Source organism: Coffea arabica, chromosome 8e (genome assembly GCF_036785885.1).
Source record: "Coffea arabica cultivar ET-39 chromosome 8e, Coffea Arabica ET-39 HiFi, whole genome shotgun sequence".
Lineage (NCBI taxonomy): Eukaryota > Viridiplantae > Streptophyta > Magnoliopsida > Gentianales > Rubiaceae > Coffea > Coffea arabica.
The window spans coordinates 3,608,506-3,623,313 of NC_092324.1; the positions used below are offsets into that span (position 1 = coordinate 3,608,506).

Here is a 14,808-nt window from a genome sequence, read left to right on the forward strand (position 1 = left end):
TGTTTAACCACTTTGGGCTCAGACAGACGAGTCACGTTTCCATAACCATTGGTCCCAATTTACAACATGACCTGAATTGCAGACAAAAAGTAATGCAGTTGATAATTGCTTACATGAATACCAGAAGAAAAACGTATAACTATGAACATTGGCAAGACAGCAAGCAATGGCAAATGAAAATGCATGATTCTTGTCTAATTTGAGCAATCAAAGTGGAATTGTGCCAATAACTTGTGACAACCAAAAGAAAAAGAAGAAGGAATGGGAGGCTATTCAATCATCATATATACCATCAAGTGATTATCAAGCAAAGGTTTTTTTTTTTTTTTTTGGAGAATATCAATCAAAGTTTTGGATTGAAATTCAATTCAAGAGTTTTTTTGGAGAATATCCTGCTATTTTCAAGAGTTTTTGTTAAAAAAGATTGTACTGTAGTCTGTAACGATTTGACGTAGATGAAATAAAAAGGTGATTGAAAAATGTGTTTACGTAAAACGTAAAAAAAATTTTCTGCAGAAAACTACAATCCAACTCACTAAACAAGTAATTCCGGCAAATATCTTGAACTCAACCAAAATAAATTACTTCTTCTCAAGATTTTAGGAAGAGCATTTACTGAAACGCTTGGAACTATTGCAAAACATGCTCTGCTCAATTTATAATACATACAATTTATCATAGCTGAGAATTAAGAGACTAAATCAGTAGTGTTTTTTAGAACTTAGGGAACAAATTAATCAAGATCGAAAGAATGATATGCTAAATCAGTTTTTATCAAAACCACACAAATTGATAGGGGACTGAAATGGTGGTAATTTTTCCCTAAAACTGTCTGCGAAATTCTTTCTTTCTTTCTTTCATTGGATACTTGCCCAGTTAGAAAGCAGGAGTTAAACTACTCTCCAATGATTGCTTTGAACTGTAAAAAGTTTTTAAACTACCACTACTTTTATGTCATGCTGACTATATTTAACACCTCAAAAATTTGTACTAGAAAGATATACTAGTACAAAACTAGGCCAGTGAACATCACCAAGAGGAACAACTCCAGAGCTTTTCAGTCATCCATGAGAACAACATTTTCAGTTTTGTGCTCTCAGCTCTCTTGCTTTTTGGCAAATGACCAAAATTCACTAGAGACCAAACTAAACCTCAATCTTGGGTTGGACCCCTCCTCTTAGTTCTTGATAGGGGATGCAATTCTTTCTTTCTTTTCTTCTTCTTTTTTTTTTTCTCAACAATCTGTTTCATATATTTGCTTTGTTGGAGGATTTTGAGTGGCCTTCAGGACACGTTACAAGTTTTGATGTGCCACCTAATGAGTCTTTGATCTTTTCTTTTGTATTATTAGCATGCTATCATGTGAGATTAAGGCACTGGATAAGATTGCAGTTGGATACATCATACTTCAATTATTAGTAGAATACATCACACTCAATTTTTTATAAAAAAAAAAAAAAAAATTGATACTAATACTACTTTCCAAACTTTATCAATCATTGTGAAGAATTTTCCCAAGTCTTCTTTTCAAGCACAAGATTACAAGTCATTTCTATGTGATAGGTTACCCAATCAATTGTTTGGAAGCATTTTTAGTAGTCTCAAAAAGTTCAACATTTGCCTACGCGTGGAGTCTCAGCAGCCCCTGGTGGTGATGATTTCACCTTATCATGGAAGTCCTCGAGTTTGAGTCTGATTATAACTTACCACATGTCATCGATGATAGGCCATCCGTAAGAAACATAGGTCCCGTTTGGATTGTATTTTCTGTCATTCTTCATGGAAAAATTACTGTAGCGATTTGATGTATGTAAGAAAAAAAGGTAATAGGGAAATGTATTCACGAAAAATGACGAAATTTTTCTACGAAAAACAGCAATCCAAGCAAGGCCATGGGCCGATAATATACCTCGATCTTAAAATGAAGTAAACCTCTTCTTTGCCTACATTTTTTTCATGCCAAAAATGAAAAAAAAAAGTTTTAACACTTGTTTCTTACAAAAAATTTTCTATAAAATTAGGGGCAATATCATAAAAAAAAAAATTTCAACATAGGGAGTATCGCAACTTTGCCAAACTAATCTTCCTGCGCCTGTGCACCTCGCCTCCCAAGGATACACAAATGGTAGAGAGATGACTCGAACACACGATTTCGAAACCTAATTAGACTACTCCGAGACCATTCGAATCAATCTCAAGGGGCATGTACATTTTAATCTTGCCTCTTGGGTAAATTGGTGCCACTATATAGTGGGCCAATGCCCTTAATGCAACTTTTGGACCCATGTAGCATTTCAAAGGCACCAAACACAGGTGGATCATGGATGGTGGGGCGTTACATCAATGAGGGGGCCCTTCCCTTTTACCTCTCTTTTTGATCACTACAATTCCTTCAATCTATGTAAATTTACAGGAACAATCCTCTAGTCAAGATTCCAGTTTATGTATCCCTTTTTTTTTTAACTCAGAAATGCAATACACAAAAAGAAAATCAGTACAATATGGATATGTAGTTTAATACAATGCTGATTGCTGACATATAGTAATGTGATGACACAATGATCAAATTGTCTTAGGCACAAAATCAAACTGTACAAGTATGGTCAAATTTTGAAAGATACTAATTAATCTCAATTATTTATCGTTTGGCAAACTACCCAACCAACCCTTAAAAAAAAATATGACTAATGACTTGCAATTAGTCAGCTAATCCATGTTTTGGACTCTTTTAGTACGATTTTTACTTGTCCATAAATAGACAAGAATTCGATTTTCATTTTTCCCATTATCCTCCATTCTAACTTGTAATTCAAAAAAAAAAGAAAAAAAAAGAATGATACTACTAAAATATAAGGGCTGCAGGGAATCAGGCTCCACGTCACGGAAGAAGGATGAATAATTCTGGCTATGTTCGGTGAGGCCGTGAGGGAGGTATAATGGGGCCGCTCCTCCACGACGAGAAAGTCTTAAAGGACCACTTTTCGTAGCAGATTGTACTAATATTTTTTAGGATTAATCTTTATAATGTTGGTTTTAAATGTGTTATAGATTTGACGGTGGTGACAGTGTATACACTATGAATGTATATAAAATTTAATTTTTTTTATTACTAATTATCTTAATCGTACTACTCCCTCCGTCTCACTTTGACAGTCCTGTTTCTTTTTTCACTCAGTTTAAGAAAAAGCAGTTAACTTTGTTGGGAAAGTAAATTTAGATTGCTATTTTCCTAAAATACCCTCACATTAAATATGGTACAACTTTATGGAAACTTGAATTGATGGTAAAAAAAAGAATTAACTCTCATTAAATGAGGTAGGTTTATATAGTAACAACTACTTACATGGTATTTTAGGAAAATTAAAATACAACTATATTCTTCAATTGGAAAGTGAACTACAATTTGAGACAGATGAAAAATAAATACAGGATTATCAAAGTGGGACGGAGGGAGTACATTATAACTTTTCAATCGAAAAAAAATGCAAAACATATTAATGTTTGGATTGCCATTTTTCTCTAGAAATTTTTTTTATATTTTTCATAAATATATTTTTTAATTATTTTTTTAATACACATATATCAAATTGTTACAGTACAATTTTTTTATATAAAAATTTCAGAAAATAGTAATTCAAACAAGTTAAGATCTATCATTTGGAGAAAAAGATAATTATAGACGGTGCTTCTTAGAATGTGATGCAAAAAGATGATGAAGAAAATATGTAAAAAAATATTTACTCTACATTACCAAAAAAAAAAAAAAAAAAAGCAATCCAAATAAGACCCTACAAGTGCACAATAAAAAAAAATATCTTTTTTTGGGAGATAATACAGTCAGTTTCGAGCTGGCACTTGGGAAGCGGAACACGAGGGGCAGTAGTAACGGTCACTTAACTTTCCAGCTGTTTTCCATCTCCTCGACTGGCCACTGGCAAAACTGGCACCCCCAATTTCCCCTCATTAACTACAAACCGCAAGCCTTCACCGCACCCGAGCCAAAACATTTGGAATTTTTACCTTCTTTTTTGGTTCCAACAAAATAAGTTGAGAATCTAATTTTTAACCCATTCATACCTGAAATTCTAAGGTACGCCCACCTTTTTCTAGGTTGTCTAGCATTATTATTTTTTCTCCAAAGAGCAAAGAGCCCATCTAACGAGCGTTCATTAATCACTCGGGTTAAGACAGAATTTAGGTGTTGATATTTTAAAAAATTAAAATTAAATAGAAAAATTACTCCCTCCGTCTCATTTTAATAGTCCTATTTTCTTTTTTCGTCTGTCCCAAATTATAATCCACTTTCCAATTGAAGAATGTTGTTGTCTTTTAATTTGTCTAAAATACTCTTATTTAATATAAGTTGTTATTATTATAAACTATCTTATTTAATATAGATTGTTAATATTGAATATAACCTACCGCATTTAATATATTTAGATTTTTCAAAACATATGATATATAAAAAATCAACTTTATTTAATGTAAAAGTATTTTAGGAAAGTAACAATCTAAATTTATTTTTTCAATAAAATTAACTACTTTTTCTTAAACTGTGTGAAAAAAAAAATTAGGACTATCAAAATGAGACAAAATGAGTATATAAATGCAACAATGGAAAATAATTATTAATATGCATTTAGATGGTTGGTTAAATATGATTTAGGTATACTATCGACTGTCCATTTGATACTCGTTAAAAAAAAAAAAAAAACCCTTCTCCAAATTATTCAAGGTTATCCAAAGAATGCCCCTAGTCAATTAAAATCTTATGTGCTAGATTTCTGAAAATAAGATTAAATATAACAAGCTCTCGAAGGTAAACAAAACTAGATAGTAAGTGTGAGCATGCTACATAGTATTTGCTAACTAAACCATTAAGCACATGATAGGAAAAAAAAAAATAAAAGCTTACACAAAAAGAAAAAGAAAAGAAACGTAACTTTTTCACACAAAAAATTGTTTTAATATGGATAAGTAGGCCCCAAAACATTTTAATTTTTACCATCATATGCATAAATTTTTTGTAATACAGGTAGAAATTACGATAGAAGTAGAAACTTATTTGTGGGATTTACTTTCTCCAAATGAAATGCGGAGAAGTCAGCAATCAATCAAAATATACAGCAGTAATTTTCAAATCTCTTTTTTATTCTTTTATTTTTTTTTACAGTGAGAAAGCAGCACGCGCTAAGATTTGTCAGCAAAACAACAAAAAAAATAGTTCACGTGCTGGCACACGCGTGGTAGAAAGAATTGGCAGACGTAATATATCACTCATGAGTCATCTTCTAATCAAGTTCCCAACTCAGCTCAGCTCTACTGACCGAGTCAACTCGAACCCACCGACGATTAAAGCCCAGTGACGATAGATAGACAGACAGATATCTCCAAAGTAACGAATAAAAACCGGGGAGATTAACTCGCCCTAAAAATCGCCGATTTTTCTGTTTAGCCGATTTTTTGAATTCCCTCCTTCTCTATCCACTCCCTGCAGATTCCTCATGCTTCCAATCCCCAAAGCTTCGCTCTTTCCAATCTCCAATGCTCCATGAATTTGCTCAATATTTGTTGAATCTGAGAAAAAGAAAGAAAGAAATATATAAAACAAAATGGAAAAATATATTGAAATAAACAAGAAAAAAAGAGTGAAAGAAAAGCACATGAAAATCAATGTGCATTGTACCTAGAGGATTGGACAAAGTCTTGAGCTCATTGAACTGAGTTAAATCTGAAACCCAAAAAAAAAATAATATATACTAAATAAAAAGCCGAGATAATATCATATAACATAACAAATGAACAAAAAAAATAAGAAAATATAACAAGTGGAAAAAATTGGGATGTTTTTGGGGTACCATTTTGTGAAGGGTCATGGGAGTTGAGGTAGAGGATGAAGATACAGAGGAGAGTGAGGAGGGGAATGAGATGAACGAGCTTTTCAGGGTGTCCAGACGGTGTCGTCTTGTGGTGGGGTTTCTTGTTCTGCTTTTCATCTTCATCATCATTGGAGATTAGTACTCCTAGCTTCTTCTTCTTCTTCTGTTGCTGTTCCGGTGATGAGGAAGAAGGCGAGGAGGAGGAGGAAGTATCTTTGACGATGACTACTCCATTGGCATGGAGCTTTGCTGCTGGTGACCCCAGTGACTGCCTGTGCATGGTTTTGGAGGAAACAAATGAACAAGAAACAGCTGTGTGATGTGTGTGTAAATGGGGAGGCACTTCTTTTGGTATATGGTTGTTTTTTTAGTAGTAGTTAGTAACTTGAACCAGTGGCAAGGACTGTGGAGTGTTTTTTTTTTTTCCCCTTTTTTGGGTCTTTTTTCTTCCCTATAAGGCTATAACAGTGAATGATTTTAGTAGAAAAGGTGGTTTTGCTGACTAGGGGGATGGTGAGAGAAGAATAGAATAGAGGTGTTTTGTTGTTGAGTGGCCATATACTCCATTACTTTTAGTGATTTCTTTTGTTTCATTTGGAAAATTAATTGTTTTTTTTTTCGAGACGACAACTGTATAACCTATCTATCATAGACTATTGGAGAGGCTATTGGAGAGGGGAGCCTAAAAAGGTTTTGTATTAGGGACTAGTAAGCATACAAATCTTACTAGACCAAGGGAGTGCTTTGACATAACTTTTGAATTTTTTTTGCTGCAGGTGGGATTTGAACCCTCACCTGCAGTCCAAGTAGGGTCTTAAGACACACCTTGGTGGCTCAGTGGTAAGCAAAGGTTTAATCTTTGCTTCCCGTCAATTTGTCACAATTAAATATGGTCTTACTTAAAAAATTCAGATGGGTGCGTAGTGCACCCGTTTGGTCCGGTGGTTGTTCAGTCCCCTCTGAATTATCCCAAAACCTCTTTAGACCCTCCCCACCCCACGGTATAAGAAGTTACCGTATTGACAAAAAAAAAAAAAAAGTAATCAAAAGGAATTTGTGTGTGGACTTTGCTTGGGATTGGAGACGGGCCTTTTTGTGGCTTATGCTGGAAGCTGAAGCTAATGGGATTGTGCCTTTTTGGCTTTTTAGATAGTAAAAGAAGAAAGTTGACATGGCTAATTGACTATGTATATGATTCTCTTGTTGCTTGTGCACAAAGAGAAAGAATATGTAAACAGATGATATGTTCAATGATGCAACTGTATGTTTGATTTTCAATTACCCTTTTTTCGCACGTAAGCTTTTTATTACAAATAATAAGTACTACTGCTTGATTCATTCAACCATATTGCCCATTCCAACTCTAGCTTTGAAATCGACATCCCCTCCTCGTGAAATCCACGTTTTGAGCTTTAAGCTTGGCTAAATTTGACAAGCATGTTTAATCAAACGTTTACGTGCATAAGCATCTTGCCTGCATTAGTTGCATTTGATTTTTTCTTGAAAGCGAAAAGGACTGTGATGAGAGGTGGAATTTAACTCTTGGACTGTGTCATGTAGCTTCGATTTAATTGGTTCCTTTTGGTTGCGTCCAAATGATCCAAACACGATCTCTTTTCACTTTAAGAGTCGACCCAATGGACTGAACTGGACCCGCCAGTTTGTTTCTTCTCTTTGGTGTGTTCAGACTTATTCAAGCCCAATAAACGTACACAGCCGCATGGTTTCATATGAGGGAGATGGAAGTAATCTTCGAATGGACAATGGACTTAAAGTTAATTGTGCTACGAAAGCCCAACACAGTTTGTAGGAACTGAAAGCTAATTATGCTACGAAAGCCCAATTTAAATAGAGGCGATCCAATGGACTGCTGGACAGGCCAGTTTGTTCTCTTTTGTGTGTTCAGATTTGTTCAAGCCCAATAAACTTACAAAGCCACAGGGTTCATGAGTCAGAGAGGGAATTGCTCCTCAATGGACAGAAACTCAACTTGTAGATACTGAAAGCCCAACTCAACTGGTAGATTCTGAAAGTTAATTGTGCTACAAAAGCCCAACTCAACAAGTAGGAATATTAATTAAGTGACTTTTTTTTTTTGTGTGTGTAAGTGAAATGTTTTAAATTTAGAATCTCCTAAAATTAGTTAAATTAGCTAAATTATTTTTAAAATCTAAATTAGCTGTTTAAAACATTAATCACATAACACTGAATTTTATGGTTCTACTTTAAAATTGTCCCGTTACTCTCAAATTCTCCTTTTCTTTTAAAAAAATAAAAATAAAAAATTGGCATTTTCCTCTTAAAGGTGCCTACATAACCCAAAAAATATGTATTTGTGTTTTTTGCATGATAATGCAATCTTATACGTATTAAATCAAGAATGTCCTTTTAGATTCCAACAATAACAAAGGCATATATCTCAAAAAAAGGATTTATATTTCGTATCAGATTTTTCTAATATTGCTATCTTGTTGTCCTCATCGATCCCTCGTCATCCTCCTTCCATCCAAGTTTTTTTTTTCCTTGGAATTCTAATTGTGGTGCAAACTAAAATTACAAGCTAAAACAATACGAACATGTTTGAATTACTATAGGGGACATTAGATACTGAATCTCCATATCTAAGTTTATGACTAGATACTAAACTTTGATATGTTAAACAGTCTTCCCCTGTTATTTGAGCAAGAGTATTATTTAGAATAATTATTGTATATTTTTTTTGTGATGTTATATATATGAGTTAAAAGGTGGTTAATAATATAAAAAAAATGATTGAAAAAAATATATTTGTGGCACAAACAAAATAACATTTAAAATAATTTTAGTATCCAATCAGACCAAAGTAACTACAAAGCCCAAATCCTATCAAGAAAGGGGGAAAAAATCAAGTGTGAAGGAAGGTTTCTAACCAATTGACGCCCATTAATCAAATTTCAGTGTGTTTGGACAGGAGATTGTTTGCTCAAATATATTTGCTTACATTATTATTACAATTTTCAATACATCTTTTTATTTTTTTAATTAACTTTTTATCTCACATACATCACCTCACAAAAAGTACTATAATAAAAATATTTCAAATAATTTACAATCCAAACAAAGTTGCTCAAGGCCCGTCCGCGTTCAATTCTCATTGTTGTTAGCAGTCTTGCATAAGTGGGCGGTGTGCAAGAATTATTCAGAATAGTTTTTTTTAAAAAAAATCCTATAATATTTTTCTAATGTAATATATATGAAATAAAAAATGATTAAAAAATATGTTAATAATATAAACAAATAATTTTGACAGAACAAATTGTGCGTTAAATTTAAGATAGGACTAACTTTTTCGTCCTTTGAAACGGTCGAGATGACGTCTGTGCTAAGCTCAGAATCTAAGAAATAAATAAATAAATAAACAAATAAAAATAGAAAAGCGAAGGCTGCTTGGCCCGAAGGGAAGGGAAGGTCCCAGCATCAGAAAATTCTGGCGGCCCCCAGTCCTTGCAAAAACCTCGGCTGACTGACTTGGGACAAACGAAAACCCAAAACCCCTCAATTTTTCTTTTTTTTGAAATTCCCAAACAAGACCAACACAAAAACAGCATTTTCCACCAGGTGTAAAATGATTACTAGTATCTGTTTAGTAAAATAGGAACAAAGGAAAGGGAGTTGTTGTTAGGAACTTTAGTATCAGGATGGTGCTATGGGAGATGACACTGGCGACAGCTTATTTTCTGGGCCTCAGGAGAACTTACCGATTGGCTCTCAAGATCCAGCGCAGGCTAATCAGCCCCAATTATCCCAGGATCCGCCAATTCGCTCACAGGCATGCATTTCTTCACCTTTCTCACTAAAATACCCTCCATTTATTTTTCCATTTTTCTTTCTTTAATCGCTTGTAAGTTGTCTTTATGATTATGTTTTTGACGAAAGAAATCTACTTTATTGCTGTGTTTTTGTTCTTTTTTGTTTTGTTTTGTTTTGTTGTTGATTGAGTAATAAGCACTGTGCATTGATTATGGTGGTTCGGTCTTTTTCATTTTGGGCTCTTTCTGTTTGATGATGTGTGTGGATTGTGTAAAGGTGAAATCGTATGTTAGACAAGTAATGTAGATTGAAATAGGTATAGAGTCTATTGTGGAATTAGCTAATGTAGATGGAACAGTGTGTTAGGAGTCTAATTTTTGTATCTTGCATAATCTAAATGCTGGGTTTTGCTTACATCTTAAAATATCCTAAATCTGGGTTCAGGAATTGAGAATCCACTGCCCCTGCGCTTTGTTGTGCTACGCATGTTGCACTGTTGGATATGTGATGGCACCTTTTCTATGGTCCACGCATTTTAGAATGAAAAATTAATCAGGAGAATGAAAAATTAATCAGGGCCTTTTTTTTTCCCTTCATTTTCTCCTTTTGCTTCAAAATGAATTGTTACTCCAATCTACTATTGGCGTTCTTTGCTGTTTGTGTGCTCTGGTAACAAAAAGTTAGCCGCATTTGTGCTTGGACTAGTTGCCGAATGAAGTATTGGGACCAGCCTTGTATGTTTATATAAATCGTGATACATAGAAGTTGTTGCTGCTCTACGTGGTAGGTAATAGATAATGGATGATCAATCTCGTGTTTTTTGTTTGCAAGTTCATTTATTGTTCTTAACTTTTATGGTCAATTTAGGATATTAATGATGTTATGATGCTTAGATCATGATTTTGTGGAAAATGATTAAAGCTGCATGTTTGTATGTGAATGGTGATTAGCATGAAAAATGGATGGGCCCATGCCTTGCTTAAACATAGAATGTCAAGAATTGCCATCTAAAATCTAGGTACTTTGTCAAAAGAGATTAAACTCTTAATGTCTTTTATTTGGGATGTTTGTTGGTCTGCCTCTGAAATGCCCTACAGGGAATTTGGGGCAAGATTTTCTATTAGACTGTTGCTTTTATGTACCTAGCACGTCTTAAGTTTGTGCTTTAAGGGAACTTGTTAGAAGTAACATTTAAACCTGAGTTGATATTGAAGAAAACCAGATTGCTATTCAGAACTTGTTGGTTATTGATGTTTGTTGCTGCTTAATTATCCTGGTGGACAATTGCTTCTGGTTGTTGTTTCTTAGAGATAAGAGTTCAGAAAATAGTCTAAACTTGTTAGTTTTGATGTTTCTTGGTTTACCTATAAAGAAACTCGGCCATAATTATCACTTCAGCAAGATTATAGGTGTTCAATCAACCTTCTTTAACATAGCAGTTATCTAATGCTGCCCTGTTCTTGTTTAATGTGGACTTTGCTGGGATGATTAGTCCTCATTCTCAGGCTTAGTTCACAGTTTCGTGGATACTGTGATAGGGAACTTGTCCTGTAAACTCTCTGAATAATATATGGTGGCAATTCTGGTAAATGACTTACCTTTTCTTTTTTATGATCGACAGAAATACTGCTTGTGTGCGGTGGCATCTAGGGCATAATTAATGGGATGTCGTGTATTGTAATACATGGGTGTTTCTCTCTTATTGCAATATATTGGTGTTTCTTTCTTAATGAGACAATTAGCAGGGGTTCAGAAAAGAGGTGATTATTTGTTGTAATGTATGGAATGCCTTGTACACCGCAATCTCATCACAGGGGCACGGATATCAAGGTGCTCAATGGAATCAAATTGACTAAAAAATGTGTAATTCTTTTTTTTTTTTTTTGGTGGCTCTATCATCTTCTTTTTTCTTAACGGGTTAATAATGTGGTGGTAGAGATGCCAACATTTGACAGTATAATTTTTCAAATCCAGATAAATTTGTTGATGTCAACATAATTTCAACTAATCTTCAATCTCATAGGAAGTCTGCTAGTTTTGATCTGCAGGCTTTCTTGTCAGTTGTCTGGTACATGATATATCAGGGATTTAAGCTGTTGAATTGTATCACAAGGCTTAGATTGTTTATAATATCTGATGTGGGAGTCTCAATTTTCCTTTAGTGCGTGGATAACCCTATTGAGCATCCAGGCAAGACATTGATCAATGAGCGGAGAAATTTTTAATCCTAATTAATTTACTCTCATCTTTGACATAATGTTTTATCTCGTTTTTCCCTGCGGTACAGAGAAACAGTGTATACAGGACATTTCATCTACATTCCCTTTCTAGCCTTGTCTTACATGTATTGGATTCCCTATATCTTCTACTGTTAAAGAATGGAGAACGCCACCAAACAATATTGCTCATCCTTGTCTTGTTGTGTTTGATTACAGGCGGACACGTGCTGTGTTTGATGTTGCGATCAAGGTTCATCGTAATATACAGGAGAGAGACCTTGAAGTAGGAAGGAGTATTGGGATCAGGATACTAAGATGGCTTGACAGGATGAAGCCATCTGCTCAGATTCAACCAAAGCCTCCCCGGAATGGTAATGCAAGCACAAGTGTGAAGAGGCATTTAACTGATTCAAGCCACCAGTCAACTCCCTCAAACTTCCAAAGAAATGGTGTACGAAGTGGGGCTCCTGATTCTGACAGACATTTATTTACCTCATCAAGGAATGTCTGGCCTAAATCATTCCAAAGCGTTGCTATGATGATGCGACGGACCAAGCCAGCTGGAGTTAATACTCAGTACCGACATTTAAGCATCTATGGTCTGCAGGCTCTTAAGGTTAACTATGGAGGACTTGGTTCAGGTGGAGTCGTTCGAAGCGACATAATGCAGTGGATGTTACAAAACTAGTCCATACAGCAAAAGTTCTATATTCTATATCCATCATGTCTGTGTTCATTGGTGGGTATAAGCAGTTTATGAAGGCTAACTTGACAACAGAAAGCGGATGGTTAGAGACTCCTTTCTGGCTGTGATTTCGTTCTTTGGGGATTAATAATATCTTTTTAAACTCTTTCCCCTTGATTCTGTATGTTGTTTTCAACCCTTTTACAATTTTGGAATCCTGAAGCTGTATCGTTCAGGATCATAGATACTATCACAGTTCTTTCTATTAAATTTTTCGCAGAGAACAGTACATGTGAATGCTTTCTTTCTTTGGACTGGTTTGTTACTGTAATATCAAAGCTACATCTCTTTTTTTCTTTTTGGTGGTTTCATTTTAAGGAAATGAGAGGTTTAGGGCCTGTTCTCAGGTCATGGAATATTGTTGTATTGTATAGCACTGCATCCCCTATTATTATCTCAACTTTGAGAATCCATTCGTTTTATTTTAGAGTGGAAAATGATCCTACTGAAAAGGGCTGAACAGTTTTAGAATGGAAAGACTTGAGAATTCGGAATCATTTCTCATGATTTTACTTGAGACGTGAGAATAATAATGCAGCAAAATTGAAACTTTGGCTAGTGACTATCATTCCTGCATTCCAAAAAAAAAAAAAAAAAAAAAAAAAGAAGTACTACATTAAATCTTTATTAGGTAGTGATTATGTGATTTAGACTTTAAGGCTTTTCATTTGTTAATTCAAGATTGAAATGCAATTAAAAGTTTGACATCTTTAGTCATGGTGTAGAATTACTATTTTGTTTCTTAGTTTTGAGAAGTTGAAATACACAATCAATTAGGGTTAAGAAAAGGAAAATGATATTTACACCACTTTAAAGTCATAGAAACTAAGTAAACAATATTTCACCTCATATTTATTTTTGATTATTACCATATTTGGATCTATTGCTTAGGCATCTTATATTTATTCCAAGGGATAATTGCAGAAACTTCCCCCGAGGTTTCTGACATTTGCACTGACCTCTCCTGTGGTTTGAAAAATTACACTGACATCCCCTGAGATTACTAATCCTTTGCAAATTCAGTCCAAACGATTAAAATATTGTTTTAGGGAGTGAAATTAGAATTTTGTACCAAATTTGTCCTTTGTACTACATGTCCAATGAATGACAAAGTACGACAAATCAATTAACAATTAATAAACTTTAAGGAGTATAGTTTATAGGCAAATATGCATTACCTACTTAAAGTACCAGTTCTTTATGGGTATTTTACTTTCAAACATTTAATTTAATACAAATATTTACGCTCAAATACAGATTTGTATTTACATTCAAATATTTAATTTTTGTTAAATACAAAAACTACCAATCTCTCTTTCATAAAAACATTAATATAACATTTTTTCAATTTTAGTTACAAACATCTATGTATTTAACATAAATTAAATGATTCAGAATAAAATGCCCATAAAGAGCCAATACTTTACTGATGTAATGGATGAAAACCATAAAGAATTAATACTTTATGGGCCATTTCTTCTTTTTTAAAAAAATATTTAATTTATATTAAGTAAATAACCTAACGATTTCCTTTTTGCAAAAATATTACTGTAACACTTTTTGAATTTACTTACAAACATTGATGTATTTATCATAAATTAAATGTTTGAAAATAAAATACCCGTAAAGAACCAGTACTTTAAATGAGTAATGCATGTTTGTCCATAAAGAGCCGGTAACTATTTAAAGTACCGGTTCTTTACGGGTATTTTACTTTCAAACATTTAATTTAATACAAATATTTACGCTCAAATACAGATTTGTATTTACTTTCAAATATTTAATTTTTGTTAAATATAAAATCTATCAATCTCTTTCCGTAAAAATATTAATATAACACTTTTTCAATTTTAGTTACAAACATTTATGTATTTAACATAAATTAAATGGTTCAGAATAAAATGCACATAAAGAGCGAATCCTTTACCATGTAATGGATGAAAGTCATAAAAAATTAATACTTTATGGCCATTTCTTTTTTTAAAAAAATATTTAATTTATATTAAATAAATAACCTAACGATTTCCTTTTTGCAGGAATATTACTGTAACAATTTTTAAATTTTACTTACAAACATTGATATATTTATCATAAATTAAATATTTGAAAGTAAAATACCCGTAAAGAGCCAGTACTTTATATGAGTAATGCGTGTTTGCCCATAAATTATACTCCT

At 33.5% G+C, this 14,808-nt stretch overlaps 2 protein-coding genes across 2 annotated transcripts; one reads left to right on the forward strand and one right to left on the reverse strand.

Moving 5' to 3' along the window:
- Positions 1-5,133: 5,133 nt before the first annotated feature.
- Positions 5,134-6,292, reverse strand: LOC113702760 (uncharacterized). The gene is made up of 3 exons (XM_027223892.2): positions 5,859-6,292; positions 5,687-5,731; positions 5,134-5,577 (listed from the first exon to the last, which is right to left on the reverse strand). The coding sequence occupies exons 1-3, from the start codon at positions 6,157-6,159 to the stop codon at positions 5,429-5,431; spliced, it is 495 nt and encodes a 164-aa protein (XP_027079693.1). The 5' UTR covers positions 6,160-6,292; the 3' UTR covers positions 5,134-5,428.
- Positions 6,293-9,305: 3,013 nt separating this feature from the next.
- Positions 9,306-12,988, forward strand: LOC113703318 (uncharacterized). Its single transcript, XM_027224644.2, has 2 exons — positions 9,306-9,687; positions 12,104-12,988. Exons 1-2 carry the CDS (start codon positions 9,557-9,559, stop codon positions 12,573-12,575), a joined length of 603 nt encoding a protein of 200 aa, XP_027080445.1. The 5' UTR covers positions 9,306-9,556; the 3' UTR covers positions 12,576-12,988.
- Positions 12,989-14,808: the final 1,820 nt, after the last annotated feature.